This window comes from Phaethon lepturus, unplaced genomic scaffold (genome assembly GCF_000687285.1).
Source record: "Phaethon lepturus isolate BGI_N335 unplaced genomic scaffold, ASM68728v1 scaffold10600, whole genome shotgun sequence".
Lineage (NCBI taxonomy): Eukaryota > Metazoa > Chordata > Aves > Phaethontiformes > Phaethontidae > Phaethon > Phaethon lepturus.
Window position 1 is genome coordinate 1 of NW_010514052.1, and position 16,446 is coordinate 16,446.

Here is a 16,446-nt window from a genome sequence, read left to right on the forward strand (position 1 = left end):
TTAGTGATTCTGTGATTCTGTAAATAAAATGCATACAATAAAACAAGAGTTAAGTAACAAACAGGAGGTGCAAAGCAAAAATATTTAAAACTCATTTTGGACAAGAAAAGTGAAAGCAGAGAAGGATCATGACTGAACAGAGATCTGAAAAATCATTGAAAAATTTTCCACATCAGTGGAATTTAAAGGGGTCAGAAGTCTAAGAAGGAGAAGTCATGAAAAGTAATCAAGTTAATGTGACAACTATGTAGTCAAATGCTGACACTTAGGAGCATATCTGGGCCATATTTTGTGGCTTAGCTCTTGTTACCATTTCTAATGCCCTAGCACACCGTAAAGGGGATAACTTTGTGGAATTGCATTTTCTGGTCCGCCCCGGTTTTCTCCCTCCTGGACTGAAGTGGGGGTCCCTGGTAGTTGGTTAGATAGAGCCCACCTTGGACGCTGCTGCTCTCTGACTAACTCTAGTGGCTGCCACTGGGGAGTGGCAGGTTTCTACCTCATGAGTAGTTGACAAAAGGAGCCAAGTCACTTTCTGGGATAATTCTGTTTCTGTATGAAGAGTGCACAGAAAGCCCTGTTTCCTCCAAAGCTGTAGCTGAGTAACAGAAGCTGCTTTATTTACAGTGCAAAGCCTCTCTTTCCTGGGGTCCCTTTTGTTATTCTGTAGCCTCAAATGCCAGCTGCTTTGTACTCTGCCCTCAGCTTCATGGCTGCCTTTCCCACATTTTCCTATGGGAGATTTGTCTGTGTGCACACGTGTGCTCATGTGTATGTATGTGCTTTTTCTCTCTCTCACTTGCAAGCTGATCCTTTAATAAAAAACAAAATACAAACCTTCCACATGCATGCATTTCTTTATGGGATAACTCCAGCTCTGTAATTGAGATCTCTGCTGTTGAGCGATGGGTGTAATGCCTTTTCATACGATCCTGCTCTCCAAAGGAGGAAGCAAAGGATGCTTCCTGATGATGATGCTGTCATCATCAGCTTCAGTGAGATTTCGCACAAGGTGCAGCATACTATTCACTAATGCAAATAGTGTCATTTCCATGCAGTGGTTGCTTAGTCTTGAAATGTATTTTCTTTGAAATGTGACTCTACATATTAGGTTTTTTTAAAGGAAGCGCTAGCCACAAGGGAAACATGACTGAACTTCATTCAGTCAGCAGTTAACTTAGGAAAATAAACCTATAGAGCAACCTATAGTGATGTTTGTCCTTTTTTGTTTTGTTTTGTTTTTTTTAACCAGGTGAAGAAGCTTCAGAGAGTTTGATGAATCTAAGTCCCTTTGATATGAAAAATCTCCTACACCATATTCTCAGTGGAAAAGAGTTTGGTGTGGAAAGAAGCTGTAAGTTGTTCCCTCAGGTACTTGTATATGTTAAGTGAGAACTATAAATACAAAGTTAGATTGTCTTATAAGTAGGAATCTATTCTCTTGGCATGTAAAATAGAGGTATAGCTGATGAGTTGAATCATGGGTAGCTGGTACCTGTGTATGTCTGCTGTGGAATAAACAAAACACATACCATGGAAGCTATCTGCACTGAAATAAGATTCTATCAAGTTTTCAGTGATATGAAGGCAAACTTTTATAATGAAGACATTTTATATGACTAGAATAAAGACCATAAAAAGGGCATATCCAATCTGCCTTCAAGGAGCATGTCATGTATTCCCGACTGGCACTTCAGCTGTCTCCCAGCTTCATTCTTAAGCACTCACAGACATGTTGTAACTCTGATGTCTTTTGAAGCGATGAGTGCTCCATGTTTTGGAACATCAGGTCCCAGTATCCAAGTATGGATCTACGCCCCTGACTTGATGCAATCAGGTTTAAACTATTGACGTGATTTGAAAGGATGCTGTCACCAAGGGCACTGTAAACTTGTGAAAGAATATGCTTTTATCTTTAACTTCTAGTTAAAATGTCATCTGCTTTTCTACCCCCTAGCATTTTAAAAATGTCCATTTGCTTCTTTTAGTGCGACCTGTAGATTCCTCTTCGTCTAGCCCTGCAATTTCTATTCATGAAATGGGGCATTCTGGAGCAACCAAAACAGAAAGAAGTGGTATTACTAAATTGAAGAGTGAGATGAAGCAGGTGAGGGTTTTCCATCAATCCTCATCAGAAAATGCAGCTGTTCTGGTACTGTTATGTTAGATTTTTGTGTGTTAATTTTAGGAGACCATTTTTAATGCCAAATAATGTCTTGGTAAATGATAGAAGTTTCCAAGGATCCATTGATTTAAAGCTGATCACCAAATAGAAAGCAGTAAAGGGATGTTTCCTCCAAAAATACATTCCCTTTTTTGTTCTTGTTTACGTGCTGAATATAGAAGAACTTGAACAAACTCTAATGCATCCATGGCATCAACTTTAAAACAGCTCTTTAATCATCTTGAGGTAAGGAAAGGTCAGATGTACAAAGTGAAACTTGCATGCAAACTGTGCATTTTTATAGCCTGCACAAGTTGCTAATGTGATTCACATGCCTTTTGGAAAAGATACACTTGGTAAAGAAATCTTGGTTTGTTTTCTTCCTGTTTTGTTTCTTCAGGAATGGAGGATGATTACTGGTAGAATATATATATATATTTTTAAGTTCAGTACATTAAAGTATGCAGCAACTGGAGAGATACAGGAAATACTTCCAAAATATTCTGAATGAATGTGGCTGATATTTTTGTTATAAGTGCTTTTGCTTTCTCTTTTTTAATGTTTCAATTAGTAATTTTCTTTTGCTCGAGATAAATAGGAAGGTAGTGATCATATTGTAGCTTCATATTGTTCAGTCTGGGTTGTTCAGCCTGGAGAAGAGAAGGCTGCAGGGAGACCTTCATGTGGTCTTTCAGTATACAAAGGGGACTTATAAGAAAGGTGGAGAGAGACTTTTTGCCAAGGCCTGTTAGGACAAAGGGCAATGGATTTGAAGTGAAAGAGGGTAGGTTTCGGTTGGACATAAGGAAGATATTTTTTACGATGAGGGTGGTGAGCCACTGGAACAGGTTGCTCAGCAAAGCTGTGGATGCCCCATCATTGGAAGTGTTCAAGGTCAGGCTGGACGGGGCTTTGAGCAACCTGATCAAGTGAAAGATGTCCCTGCCCACGGCGGGGAGGTTGGACTAGATGATCTGTAAATGTCCCTTCCAACCCAAACCATGCTGTGGTTCTGTATTAGAAGCGTATTTTAAAAAGACTGTCTTCTGAGAGCTTATCAAGCATGATTCATTCAATCTGGGCCCATTTCTATAAGTTTCTGAGGAAGTATGTGGTGTTCTCCTTTGATGGTATGAAACAGAACTGCTCAATAAGCCCTCAGAAAGGAGTGGCATTTCTGCATGGTCTTGACGCGGACCATTTGATGGTGACGATAAAGATCAGTTAATGATCCTTGGTGGGACATGATGAGGCAGGGAAGCAAAGGCGCCTGTGAATCATGGAGTGTCTGTCTCACGAGACCCAGTCACCGTGTTTGAGCCATGCCGCTGCCTGAGCATGGTCATGGCCGAGGCTCGTGGTGCGGCTGGGGCTGTGAAGGTGCTGCCAGCTGCTTTCCACCGGCCCTGGAGTGGCTTTGGGTGTTCAGTCCGAGCAGGGCTCACAGTGGTACAACGGGTGTCTGACTTCAGGGCCTTTCTGGGAGGGAAGAGGGACTAGGCACTAGGCAGCAGCATTATAGGTGGGCCTGAGCTGAAACACTTGGAGGTTTGTTGAGGTTGGAAAGGTGTTTCCTGCATTGCTTTTGCATTAGATGGAAACGCAGTATTTGGCACAAAGGAGGAGTCAGCTCCTTTAGTTTTCGTTCCACTCATGCTGCTTCCTGCCACGTCTCACTGCATTCTCTGAATAATTCACTACATACTGATTTAATGCCATTTTGATGGAGGGGAATCAACTTTGTGATACAAGCAACATTTCAAGTACTTGCACCTCTCTGCACCAGAGCTCAGGTGCTGAGCGACTGTGGCCATCTCGTTTGCCACTGTTGTTTCTTGAGTCTGAACATCAAGCCTTTGCCTGCGTCTGAACCATTAACACTGAATTAGGAGGCATTGCTTGGGGCGGGCAGTTACAGAAAAGTGCTGTAAGTCTGAGGTGCTGCATCCACATTTGGGCAAAAATTTTTGCCTTGCAGGTGTTTGCTTGGCACTGCCCACCCAGTTGGCAGCCCACAGATTTTCTGCAGCAAGATGACCTTCTTGTGCAAAGAGAAGCTGCTGACATTGCAACGAGTGGGGAATGGAAGGGGAGAGCGTGGGGTTTTTTCACAGCCCTGAGTCACAGGGAAGCTTTTGCATGCATCTTAAAACTGTGGTGGTTTGTGTTGGCCATGCTTGGAGCTCAGTAGGTGGTGTGGGCAGCTTGTGGCTGTACCACAACCAAGAAGGCTCCTGGCACGGTGGGGTCTGCCTCGTGGTGACCCTGGGAATCGGCAGCAGCAGCCCCGAAGTCAGCTGAAGTGCAGTACTGCAAGGGGTCAGGGGCTGTCACAGTTTCCCCCCCCCGGAGTACCTGAGCTTATTCCATGTTTATTGTCTTTGCACAGATGGGTTACTTAACTTTGTTTGTGTCCTGTTCTGTCATGGCTGTCTGTCTGATGTGTTGGTGTCTGTTTTTGTTTTGTAGTTCTTTCATGAGGGCCACTCCATGTCCAGCAGCATGTTCACTTCCATGGTAAAACACTGTCTGCAGCTCTGCACCTGCTCTTCACCCTGTGTGTGTGTGTGTGTGTGTGTGTGTGTGTGCAAGGCTGTTAGCTCTAGTCACCTCCCCATGGCTTCTCCTGCATAAAAACCTGTTTTCAAACCCTACCTCTTTGTTTTGTTCATCTTCATTGGGAAGTAATTCTCATTAGTAATCTTTTAATAGAAGTTGAGTCTTGCATTTAGATCCACTAGTTCTTCTAAAGCTTAAGCAGTTGTAGCCGGTAAAGCACTATAGCAGATTTATCTACTTGATGGTGAATTATGTTACAGGTGTCATCAGTATTTAAAAGTCATGTAGCATTGATAAATGCTGGCAGTCTATGGACATTAACAAACCCAGAACAGCTTCGGGTTGCTGACAGGGGTTTTCTGGGCATGGGTATGTGCTCAAGCAGTCATCTTCTTTCAAAGGCAGAGAACTGTAGCTCTTCTTAAGCTCTCACTGGTAAGAAGGGAGATTACTGTTTAAATATTTTACCAACAGAAACCTCAATAAAGCAAGACTGAGGGGTTGAAATCTGTCACGAAGAGACACAAAGCTTGCAGCTACACCTGCACTTTAAACTGGCGGTTGTGATTCGTGGTTCTCTGCGTCTGCAGACTTGCTGTCCATGGCACGCCTCCCAGGTGTCTTAAATACACAACTGCAGAGCACCACTAGCCCTGTGGCCTGGCCTGACAACTGCCAGGTTGCTGTTGCCTCTCTTGCCACATACCGGTGCAGAAAGGCAGGCTTCAGCTGTGTGTTTGATTCAAGGGCACAGAATTGTTCAGTGAGATCTTTGTTTCTCTGAACCTGAATAGCCAGATTAATTATTGTCTGCCGATGGATTTCTCTACTTTGGTGTCCACCCTTCTGCTGACCTCCTGCATCCCCTAGTTCTGCTCAACAAGGGTGGAGGAAGTTCTGTCTGTCTGTCTCAGTGTGCAGTGGAAGGGAACAGCATGCATCAAGCCACCAGAGGAACACCACCTATGCCTCAGTGACACCAGTAGGAGTGAATATGGACTTTCTTTGCATTTGCTGGTCTTCCCTTTGCAAATGTACAGTTTTCGTTCTTATTTCCCACCTTCCCCAGTACTTTGCTCAGGCAGTTCCTTACGCAGAGGTGATGGGATCTGAGATGGGGCTGTCAGTGGAGTCCTTTCTGGGCTGAAAGTAACAGGTGTGCAAAAACGAATGAGGAAGCAGAAGAGCATGGTCTCTGGGAGTGCAAAGAGTAGGCAGACTGCATGTGTGGAAGTGTGAACACGACTTTGGAGGTAGTGCCACAACTATGAGGATGATTTGCTTCCTAATTTACTCTCCAAGTCTGGTAGAGTAAAATAATACAGCAATAGTGACAATAAAGGAAACAAGACTGATACTTGCAGAGAGGCAGGCATGATGATTACATGACCCCATGAAGTCAGTTTTCAATCTGCTTACCTTAATGAAGCTTTTTGCATGGAGGACCTCTTTTGCTGGACTCATGAACCCTTTGGTTCTCTTGTGACACTGAGCCCGAAGTCCAAGTCAGACCTACCAGCAAATCCCACCATTTGCACACCAGTGACACTGCCCGGCAGCCAACTCATGCTTGTTAAAATAGCCATGCCTTGCATGAACCAAGCAGTGAAGTTTACTGGGTTATGCCTTGTTGAACTGCTTGCCTGTTTTCTTGAGAAATGATTGAAGTACTGGAGCAGTGAAGCTTGTTGTGAAGGGGAGAGAAAGGGAACAGTCCTGTTCTGTCATCTTGTATGGCATCGTGGCCTGTATCTTTTCACCGATTCTGAGGCAGCATTTTAACAGACCGATGTATTCACCAGGAGTAGCACTTGGGGTGGCAGAAAGCAGCTAACCAAGGCTTTAATGTTTCTTACAGAGGGGCAGTACTCCATCGTCTCCTACGAGTACTTCTCCTACAGGCTCCAAAGGAGACACGAGCTGGGGTGGCCGAAAAGGGCAGTGGCTGCGCAGAAGGAGGCTTGATGGTGCTATTAACAGAGTTCCTCTTGGCTTTTATGAGCAAGTGTGGAAAATCCTTCAGAAGGTAAGCCTGACAGGAGGGCAGGAAGCAAGCAAGCCGTACGGTAACTTGGGGAGGTGGTGGTCCAGAGGCTGTTTGTTGCCGGGAGTTGCAGTTAGTCTTCAGCTGGAAGACTGGTGGAAACTAGAGTTGTTAGTAGGAGTGTGTTTCTTGAACATAAAAGGGCTCCATTAACACAAGTTCACGTGTTTCTTTGAAAGCGTATTTTTCTCTGAAACCACCATTGCTGAATTTTGTCTGAGTGATTCTGTTCCACCCATTCTATTCTATTTTGCATCGCCCATGGCGTAGTGCAAGTTGTGGTCAGTGCCGCTGAGGGGCACTGCAATGCAGTGCAGTTCATGTGCTCCCGTTCAGAAAGGCTGCGAGGAATCAAGTAGGAAACTATGCTGACTCTTCCAAAATGTCTTGAGATCTCTTGCTGGCTGTTTGGAGCTGTATGGCATTTTTAACTTTTTTTTGTTTGTTTTTAAATGAAAAGTAAGTCCTTGCCAGCAGCTTGGAGATCAAGGGTATGGAAATGTGTTGAAGCAGCTCTCCAGGAAGGAGGAGAGGGGAATTATGAATTTTGACTCATTGTAAAGTGATTATGCACCTGTTCTTCTGCTTTGCTGGATGAAAGACAGCATCTGGCACCTTGTAGCACTGAGCTGTTCATGCCTACACAGTTGGGAAAACCTGTGCATCACCAGCTCAGGTTGATTTTGGTTGTCCTTCTAAAATCACTTATGCTGAAGGCTGTTAGTGTTCATGTCAGCCAAGACAGGTCATATATGACCTCGTGGCTATTTACTAATGGGATCTTTCAGGAGAGCGAGCATGACTTCTGTTCTGACCTAACATAATAGCTGTGAGTATTTGAATGGTTTTCTGGCTATTAAAATCAATTGTGCTTATTTAAGTCACCTTCAATATTTAATTCTTAAACTCGCTTTGGACTACTCATAACGGCTCTCTCTTCTTGGTTTATTTTTGCACCTCAGGTACCCAGAAGTGACATTGCTTAGCCTGCCTTCTCACCATTTAGGTTTTGTCACTCTTTTTCTAGAAATACCACTTGGTATTTCTAACACCACCTCTCCCCCACTGTTGGTGGCCCATGTCCAAGCACCACAACATGTTGACATCCTTAAGTTGTGGTGCCCTGGATCTGAAACACTTAACTAAATGTTTTAGCAAAAATGAAAAATAAAGGTTCGCACTTTCATGGTCTGTTACTGTGCTTTTGCATCATCTTTTATTTCTACATCCTTTCCCACAGAATGTTCTCATTGATTTCTTTTCCTCCTTTGTGTGCTTCTTGCTGCAGTGGCTCTCTAAGTACTTTCAGCCCTTCAGTAGCTGGACTGGAACACAGCATGCTCTCTACATGTCATAGGATCATAGAATAGTTTGAGTTGGAAGGGACCTTTAAAGGCCATCTAGTCCAACCTCTCTGCAATGAGCAGGGACATCTTGAACTAGATCAGGTTGCTCAGAGCCCCGTCCAACCTGACCTGGAATATTTCCCAAAATGGGCCATATACCACCTCTTGTGGAAACCTTTGCCAGGGTTTTACCACCCTCATTGTGAAAAATGGCTTCTTTAGACTTAGTCTAAACCTACCCTCTTTAAGTTTAAAACCATTACTCCTTGTGCTAGTACTACAGGTCCTGCTAAAAAGTCTTTCTTACAAGCCCCCTTTAAGTACTGGCAGGCTGCAAGGTCTCCCTGGAGCCTTCTCTTCTCCAGGCTGAACAGCCCCGATGCTTTCAGCCTGTCCTCACAGGAGAGGTGTTCCATCCATCTGATTGTTTTTGTGGCCCTCCTTTGGACCTGCTCCAGCAGGTCCATGTCGTTGCTGTGCTGAGGGCTCCAGAGCTGGATGCAGGACTCCCGGTGAGGTCTCAGAAGAGCAGAGTAGAGGGGCAGTATCACCTCCCTTGACCTGCTGGCCACGCTGCTTTGGATGCAGCCCAAGATACGGTTGGCCTTCTGGGCTGTGAGCGCACATGGCTGGCTCATGTCCAGCTTTTCATCCACCAGTACCCCCAAGTCCTTCTTGGCAGGGCTGATCTTGATCCCTTCATCCCTCAGCCTGTATTGATACTGGGGGTTGCCCTGACCCAGGTGCAGGACCTTGCACTTGGCCTTGTTGAACCTCATGAGGTTCACATGGGCCCATTCCTCAAGCTTGTCCAGGTCGCTCTGGATGGCATCCCGTCCCTCAGGCGTGTCAACTGCACTGCTCAGCTTTATGTCATCTGCAAACTTGCTGAGGCTGCACTCGATCCCACTGTCTATGTCATTGATGAAGATATTAAACAGTACTGGTCACAACATGGACCCCTGAGTGACACCACTTGTCACTGATCTCCATCTGGACATTAAGCTGTTGACTACTACTCTCTGGATACGACCATCCAACCAATTCCTCATCCACCCAACAGTCCACCCATCAAATCCATATCTCTCAAATTTAGAGAGAAGGAGGTTGTGGGGGACTGTGTCAAAGGCTTTATGGATGTCCAGATTGATGACATCGGTAGCTCTTCCCTTGTCCACTGATGTGGTCATTCCGTCATAGAAGGCCACTGGGTTGGTCAGGGAGGACTTGCCCTTGGTGAAGCCATGCTGGCTGTCTCAAATCATCTCCTTGTCCTCCATGTGCCTTAGCATAACTTTTACGAGGATGTGTTCCATGATCTTCCCTGGCACAGAGGTGAGGCTGACAGGTTGGTAGTTCCCAGGGTCCTCCTTGCTACCCCTTTTAAAAATGGGTGCAACGTTTCCCTTTTTCCAGTGCCCAGGGACTTCAGCTGAATGCCAGGACATTTCAAATATCCTGGAGAGTGGCTTGGCAACTACATCAGCCAGTTCCCTCAGGACTCTGGGATGCATCTTGTCAGGTCCCATGGACTTGTGCATGTTCAGGTTCCTCAGGTGGTCTTGAACCTGATCTTCTCTTACAGTGGGAGGGACTTTGGTCCCCCAGTCCCCGTCTTGCAGCCCATCCACTCAAGAGGTGCGGGAGGAGAGATTGCCAGTGAAAACTGAGGCAAGGATACCCCACTTGCATTGGAGACCAACAGGTCCAGTATGACATCCCCTCTGGTAGGGCTGTCTGTTACCTGGCACAGGAAGTTATCCTCCATGCACTCCAGGAGTATCCTGCGTTGCCTACAGCTCACTGTGCTACTTTTCCAGCAGATGTCAGGGTGGTTGAAGTCCCTCAGCAGGACAAGGGCCTGCGAGCGCGGTATCTCCTGTAGCTGGAGTGAGAAGGCTTTGTCAATAGACTCCCCTTGATCGGGGGGCCTGTAGTAGACACCATCCACAAGATTCCCTTTGTTGCCTCGGTCCCTGTTTCCTACCCACAAGCTTTTGACCTGCTCATGGCTATTCTTCAGAGGCAGCTCTTCACACTATCTATTTCTTGATGTAGAGGGCAACGCCTCCGCCTTTCCTACCCACAAGCTTTTGACCTGCTCATGGCTATTCTTCAGAGGCAGCTCTTCACACTATCTATTTCTTGATGTAGAGGGCAACGCCTCCGCCCTTCCTTCCTCACCTGTCCCTTCTGAACAGCCTGTAGCCATCGATACCTGCACTCCAGTCATGGGATTCGTCCCACTGAGTTTCAGTAATGGTGACCAGGTCATAGCTTTCTAGCAGCATGGTGGCTTCCAGCTCCTGTTGTTTGCATTGCTGCACATGCGTTGGTGTAGAAGCACTTCGGCTGGGCTGTCAGCCGTGTCACCTTCTCAGAGGAACATCCCTTAATTCCTTTGAGGCCTTTCACTGGTGTTGCCCTGTTGGCTCCTGTTACCTCAGGAGCCCCTGGCTCATCTCCGTAAGGCTGCAAGTGGGCTGCAGTGTAGCCAGCACGTCTCAGAGCAACAGGCTATTTCTAACATGTGGCAGGTTACATAATAACTTCTTCAACAAAGGTGAAATAATATTTTTAGCAGGTTTTATTTTATTGTTGTTGTTTTGGGTTTTTTGTGGGTTTTGTTGGGTTTTTTTAAACAACGTTGTTGCATATTGGCTGGTATCAGAGAACACTCAAGATTTACTTGCAAGAACTGTAATTTCTGTTCACTGACAATTTGTTGTTGTTTCAGTGCCATGGTCTGTCCATTGATGGGTATGTCCTTCCTTCTTCAACTACCAAAGAGGTACAGTAAGATGCCAATGATTTTCTACTGAAAATGACTGAATGTTTGGTTTGACAGTGTAAGATGCAGCGGGGCTGCTGTTGGAGATCCCTGGTTTTAAGAAGGTTAGAAGACTTGGACCTTCTCCCAGCACCTCCGCCAGCTTTCCTGGGGCCATGCAGATGAGTTCCTGCCAGGCAGGCCTGGGAGCGGGTTTGTGGCAGGTTTTCCCCTTCGCCGAGCCTAACCCCTGCGCGCCTTCGCTGACCATGTGTGCCTGCGGAGCAGCGCTTGAAGAAACTTGAAGAAGGACTGCTGGTGGCAGTCCTTGCGGCAGGGTGAGGAGAAGGCGCAGCTTTGTTGGAATGACGCAGGCACGTTGTTGGCCACTTTTTTTTTTAATATGCTGCAACAGCGGCCAGTGTATTTTGGCATCACAGTCTCAAAAGTAAATACTGATTAAGGATGATTGTTTCTAACGAAAGCTCTGACTCTTTAAATCCATAACCTTTCCTTATGCTTTTTTCCTTAGTTGGATTGCCTGTCTTTAGGCACTCTGGCAAGTTTTGAATTCACATCTATAAAACAAACTCTTGTGAACAGTAATCCGTCAGTGCAAGAGAGGTGCTTGTGTGCCTGAGACTTCTCCTGCCTGGTTCCCTCAGTTTTATCTCTGGCTTCCTTCTCTTCTGAGGGACGGTGGTAACAGCTGAAGAGAGGAGCTAGCATTTTCTGCCAAATTCGAACCTTTTTTTTGCAGAATGGAGAGCTTTATTTATGCCTATTGTGTAGATAAATAGGCTTATATTTTTAGCTTGTCAGACCTAGACAGTATCTAATTTTGCTCTTTATAGGAATCAAACGGAATAAGCGCAAACCTCGTAAGGCAGCAGCCTTTCACATGACAACCATGCAGCTATGCCAGTGCAAGTTAGGCTGCTCTACAAACAATGCAGCTATATCCCTGTGTGGAAAAGCATTCCCTCTAAGCAGGTAGTTATTTTTAAAACCTGACAGTAATTTTGGCTTTGCAACTAACCTGCGATGCCAGAAAGATACTTAAAAGGCAGAGCGTGTCAGCCCGCAGCATGAGGAGCAAAGAGTTAATATCCAGCCAAGCGTCAGCAGTCCTGTATGTAGCTAAAATGTGTGTGTGATGGGTTGCAGGGCTGCAGCAGTCCTCTGGAAGTTGCATAACTCTTTGCAGGATCAGGGCCTAGCAACACAAAAAGTTTCTGTAAGTGCTAAAGCTGCACAAACATTTTGTTCATGTCAGTCTACCCCCATGTGCAGAGAGGAGCATGTGTTTAAGTGCTTGCAGGATGTGGGGAACTAGTCTTTAGGATTTGTCAGTTTTTCTTTCCATTTCCACTCAAACTTGCCAGATGACCCCATGTGAAATCAAGTTTGCTGTGCACGTGGAATCAGTGCTGAACCACGTACCCCAGCCCGAGTACAGGCAGCTCTTGGTGGAAGCTATTCTTGTTCTCACGTTCCTCTCTGACATCGAGGTGAACAGCATCGGTGGCATCATCCACGTGGATCGAATCGTGCACATGGCCAATGACCTGTTTCTACAGGAGCTGGTGAGTTCAAAGGGCGGTGGTGGGAAGCCTCCGCGGGTGAAAATTGTCCCCTGCTCCTTTTTTAATATGTGTGGTGAGCTTGATCTTACCCTACAAAGACAGACCAAATCACTTAAGTATCTTCTGAAAATACATTTGGAAGATTAATTTAAGAACTGTGGGAGATTTAAAGGGAATAAAATTGTAGTGGCTAACAAGCTCTGAAGTAAGTGGGTAGATTGAAGTTTTGCTATACCAAGGCATCAGAATTACCGATATTTGAGTAATCCCACCTGCCCCCCCGAAGGACAAAAATCTGTGGAGTGATACGGTGTTCCTCATTTACTTACACTGATCCAACTAAGTCATGTGGGTCCTATAACAATTCTGATTGAGGTTTTCATGAGGGAGAGGAGAATTGCTTTCACTATTCAGCACAAATGCAAAATCATAATGTGGCGGGGTTTTTTTCCAATAAATAAGCATGCAGGCCTAACTTTTCCTACTTCTTCCCTTGTGTCTTTTCAGAAATCATTCGGAGCTACTGGTAGTATCTTGGAGAAAGACGTAGCCACAGGAATTTGCCACTTTTTTTATGACAGTGCTCCAAGTGGGGCCTACGGCACCATGACGTACCTAACAAAAGCCATAATTATTTATTTACATGATTTCCTGCCTAACACAGGCTGTGCGATGCAGTAAGCGATGCCTCATGCAGGAGGGAAATCTCAGAAGCTCTTCCTCCCCCTTTCCCTGTCACAAACCTCTTGTTTAGTTGCTGCATGTACGTGTGCCGTGCACTACCTCAGCATTTTACACTAGCTGGCGTGCTGCGTGCATGCCTACCTGAGGGGGGACAGGTAGGTGGAATTTGGCCTGGTTTTAAGGGAATGTGTGAGAAATAACAAACAATGAGGCTTTATTCTGCCCAAAGTGCATAAATGTAATTCATATTAAATTAACAAGAATTACACAGTTCTGCCAAGGGGAGAACAGATTACTCTGTGGAGATCAAAAGGCATAATAAAATAAGGGAGCTGTATCTCAGGCATAAAGTCTCCCAAATAAGGGAAGTGATGGAATTCATTAATTTTTCTCCTGCTGTGTGTAAACGTACATCATTTCGAATCACTAATGTGCAGTGTGAAGCATCCAGGGAAATGTAAATTAGAGGAGTAGGAATAACTTGAAATAATCAGGTGATATTTCGAATACACGTTTATCCTGATTTTCATCTCATTTGCACCTAGTCAGTGCAGGGCTAACGCCACTAGAGACAAATGTCTTGCAATACCCACTAATTTGAGACGATAGCCTCTCTCAGGAAGCCGCATCTCTCTCTAATCTGAACAAAATAGCTTCCTTCCCTGCAGCCCTGAGGCTTTGGAGGCAAAATCTCAAGACTCCAGCTTCTCCAAGCTGACAGGCATTTTTATGCCTGTAATCCCTTCCTCTGAATGGAGCAAGATAAACCTCTTCCACTCGAGCACCCTTTCCAAGTCTCCCGATCTTTTCCTTTGCAAATAGCCTCAGAGTTAAGAATGGCATAATTGCCACCCTTCTGGCACAGCGTGAGTTTATGGAGGGCTTTGATGTTACTCTTTTCTTTTCCTTTCTCTTTTCCTTTTTTTTTTTTTTTTTTTTTTAATTTAAAGTTGCACTTGTCACACATATTTAGAGATGGGCTGCCTGGAAGTCTCCCTTCAGACAGCTCCCAGGTCAGTGCCTACACCTTGAATCTGTCCACTGGAAACCAGTTTCTGTGGCTGCCCCAAGCTGCTCCAAGGAGAACAGGTGTGTGCTGCGGGGAGATGGCTCCATGGCTATTTAAACTGAAAACAGAGGTAGGCTGCCTTGAGGGGAAAACCCTGCTTTACCCCAGGCAGCAGCTGTGGTTTTCCTTGTGCCGGCACTGCCGGTGTTGCCACCAGCCAGCATGCATCTGGCTGACAGCTTAGGAAAGTGCCTGTAGCTTTAGCCTCTTCTGCAGCCATGGGCTCCCTCAGCGGCGCTGGGGTGTGCCGGCACCGCCGCCGTGGGAGCGGAGAGGATCAGAGCAGTTCTGCCTTGCCTAGTAGAGGGGACAAGAGCAGATATGGCCTGTGGAAAGTATTTTCTGTGCTAATAAGCCTGATTGATAAGCCTATTTCTTTGACATTCCCTCCTTTCCACTCTTTCAAAACATAACTATGCCATTTTTACAGGATATGAAAACTTTTTTTTTTTTTTTTTTTTTGGTAACAGTAGTACGTGGTGCTTTTGAGGATGAGGTTTTTGGTTCCAGTTTTCTCACAGGGTGCTCTGAGAGAGGCATGTACTGTGTTAGCCACCATGAAAACTGTGGACCTATTGAGGAGTTGGCGTGAAGGTACGGTTCAGGTACAATTAGCGCTTGGATGAGGCAGTCATTTTATTGGCACGGTGCCTGCGTTGTAGGGTTTTGCCTTCGTTACACTTTCGTTTTTCTTTTTCATGTGTATTGTGAGAGGTCACTTTGCTTGTTTCCCAGTAAATGAAAGTAAAATCCTTTGTCTGGTTTAAGCAGACAGATGTGACAGTGCAGAGCGTGGGCGCACAAGAGCCTGTGTGATGGTTTCTTGTTCTATCCAGTATCGTATGAAAAGTCAGTAGCAGCAGTTACTTTTGCTTTTCTTGTTGAATCCTAGATTGTGAGAGATGCAAGATGATTTTCCCTCAGAATCTTAATATTTTATTTTTTTTTTACCTACAGTGTGATCTTGTTTTTGGAAAGAAGAAGGGTGATGCAATTGGTTTTACATGCAGCTGCATTGAAGTCTAAAGCAGTCGAGCCTATGGCCAAACATACCTGGACACCCCTTAACACTTTTTTTTTTTTCATGGGACTAGCATTGGTGTCTTTAATTTTAAATTTGTAGTATGACCTAGGTTTTGGTATATTTACAGTCATCATGACCAATTATCACGTGGCGTGCAGGCACTTGGAAAGTATTTATGTGGTAATTTGAAGAGTTCAGGTAGCGGGTGGTGAAGGGCAGGGTTGTGAAGCACAAGGCCAGCAGAAAGGAAACTCCTGTTACCGCCAGGTCAGGCACGGCTGCAGCTTGCTGCTGCTGCGTTACTACTCAGACTGAAGAAGGGTTCCGGTGGGAGAGTCACATTTTAGTGCAAACCTGATTAAGCAACTAATGTTTTATATAGACCCCCTGCTTTGCTGACGGTCCTCCTGTCTGTGTGGGTTAAGCTGTTGCACAGCAGAGCTAGCGCTGGCAGTGGCGAGGGGTGCTCCCAGGTGAAATACGGGACGTCTTCGCAGCTCCTGCGGGGCTGAGCTAATTGCCAGAGGTTTGACTTGGCTGTCGGGCTTCCCAGGGGAGCCAGCAGAGAATGACCCGGCCAGCGCCAAGTCCCTGGGAACTCACTTACGGAAAGAAGGCAAAGGGAAACAGATGCATCCTGTGCCTCAGAAATAAGGGTGTTAATTAAAATAGACCCACCCGAGGCCTGGCCTTGCCAGTGGGACGGGCGCTGCTGCCCTGAGCAGTTTGCAGCTGTGGGGACAGAGGCAGCTGCACAGCTCTGGGGCAGCCGGGCATGCCTGCCCACAGCCGCCGCCGGGCTGGTCGGGGGCGCTGGCCACAGCAATTAGCTGTGTCCAGCTCAGGGCACGTACCGTAAGCTGGGCCCAAGCCAGCTCCTCCAGCCCAGCGCCCTCCCCACGGGCCGCCCCACAGCTGTCTCCTTCTCCCTCCTGCTGCGCAAAGGACACGGGCTTGTCAGACTAGGCAGATGAAAAGCGGCATTAAATCCTGCCAGGCCCGCTGTGGTCTCCTTGCTCGGGGAAAGAGCCCTGCTTGTTCCTGGCAGCTGTGCAGTCCCGAGCAGTCCTAAAAAAGGGGTGATGCTTTCCCTGGCGGGTGGTGAAACACCTGAGCTGTGGTGAAAACACCAGAGTGGAACACCAAAGCATGGGGTGCCGCGGGACTGTGTCACCCCTCCGGCAGCAGTCCGGGGCTTGC

The 16,446-nt window shown here is 46.1% G+C and overlaps 1 protein-coding gene across 1 annotated transcript; it reads left to right on the forward strand.

Moving 5' to 3' along the window:
* Window positions 1–1,252: 1,252 nt before the first annotated feature.
* Window positions 1,253–13,150, forward strand: LOC104624528 (phosphorylase b kinase regulatory subunit alpha, liver isoform-like; the record flags this gene model as incomplete). The annotated part of the gene is made up of 7 exons (XM_010291923.1): window positions 1,253–1,354; window positions 1,989–2,107; window positions 4,634–4,681; window positions 6,582–6,749; window positions 10,851–10,904; window positions 12,269–12,469; window positions 12,977–13,150. Coding segments are annotated over 7 exons (866 nt in total), but the record flags the coding sequence as incomplete, so codon positions are not given.
* Between the last annotated feature and the right edge of the window lie 3,296 nt (window positions 13,151–16,446).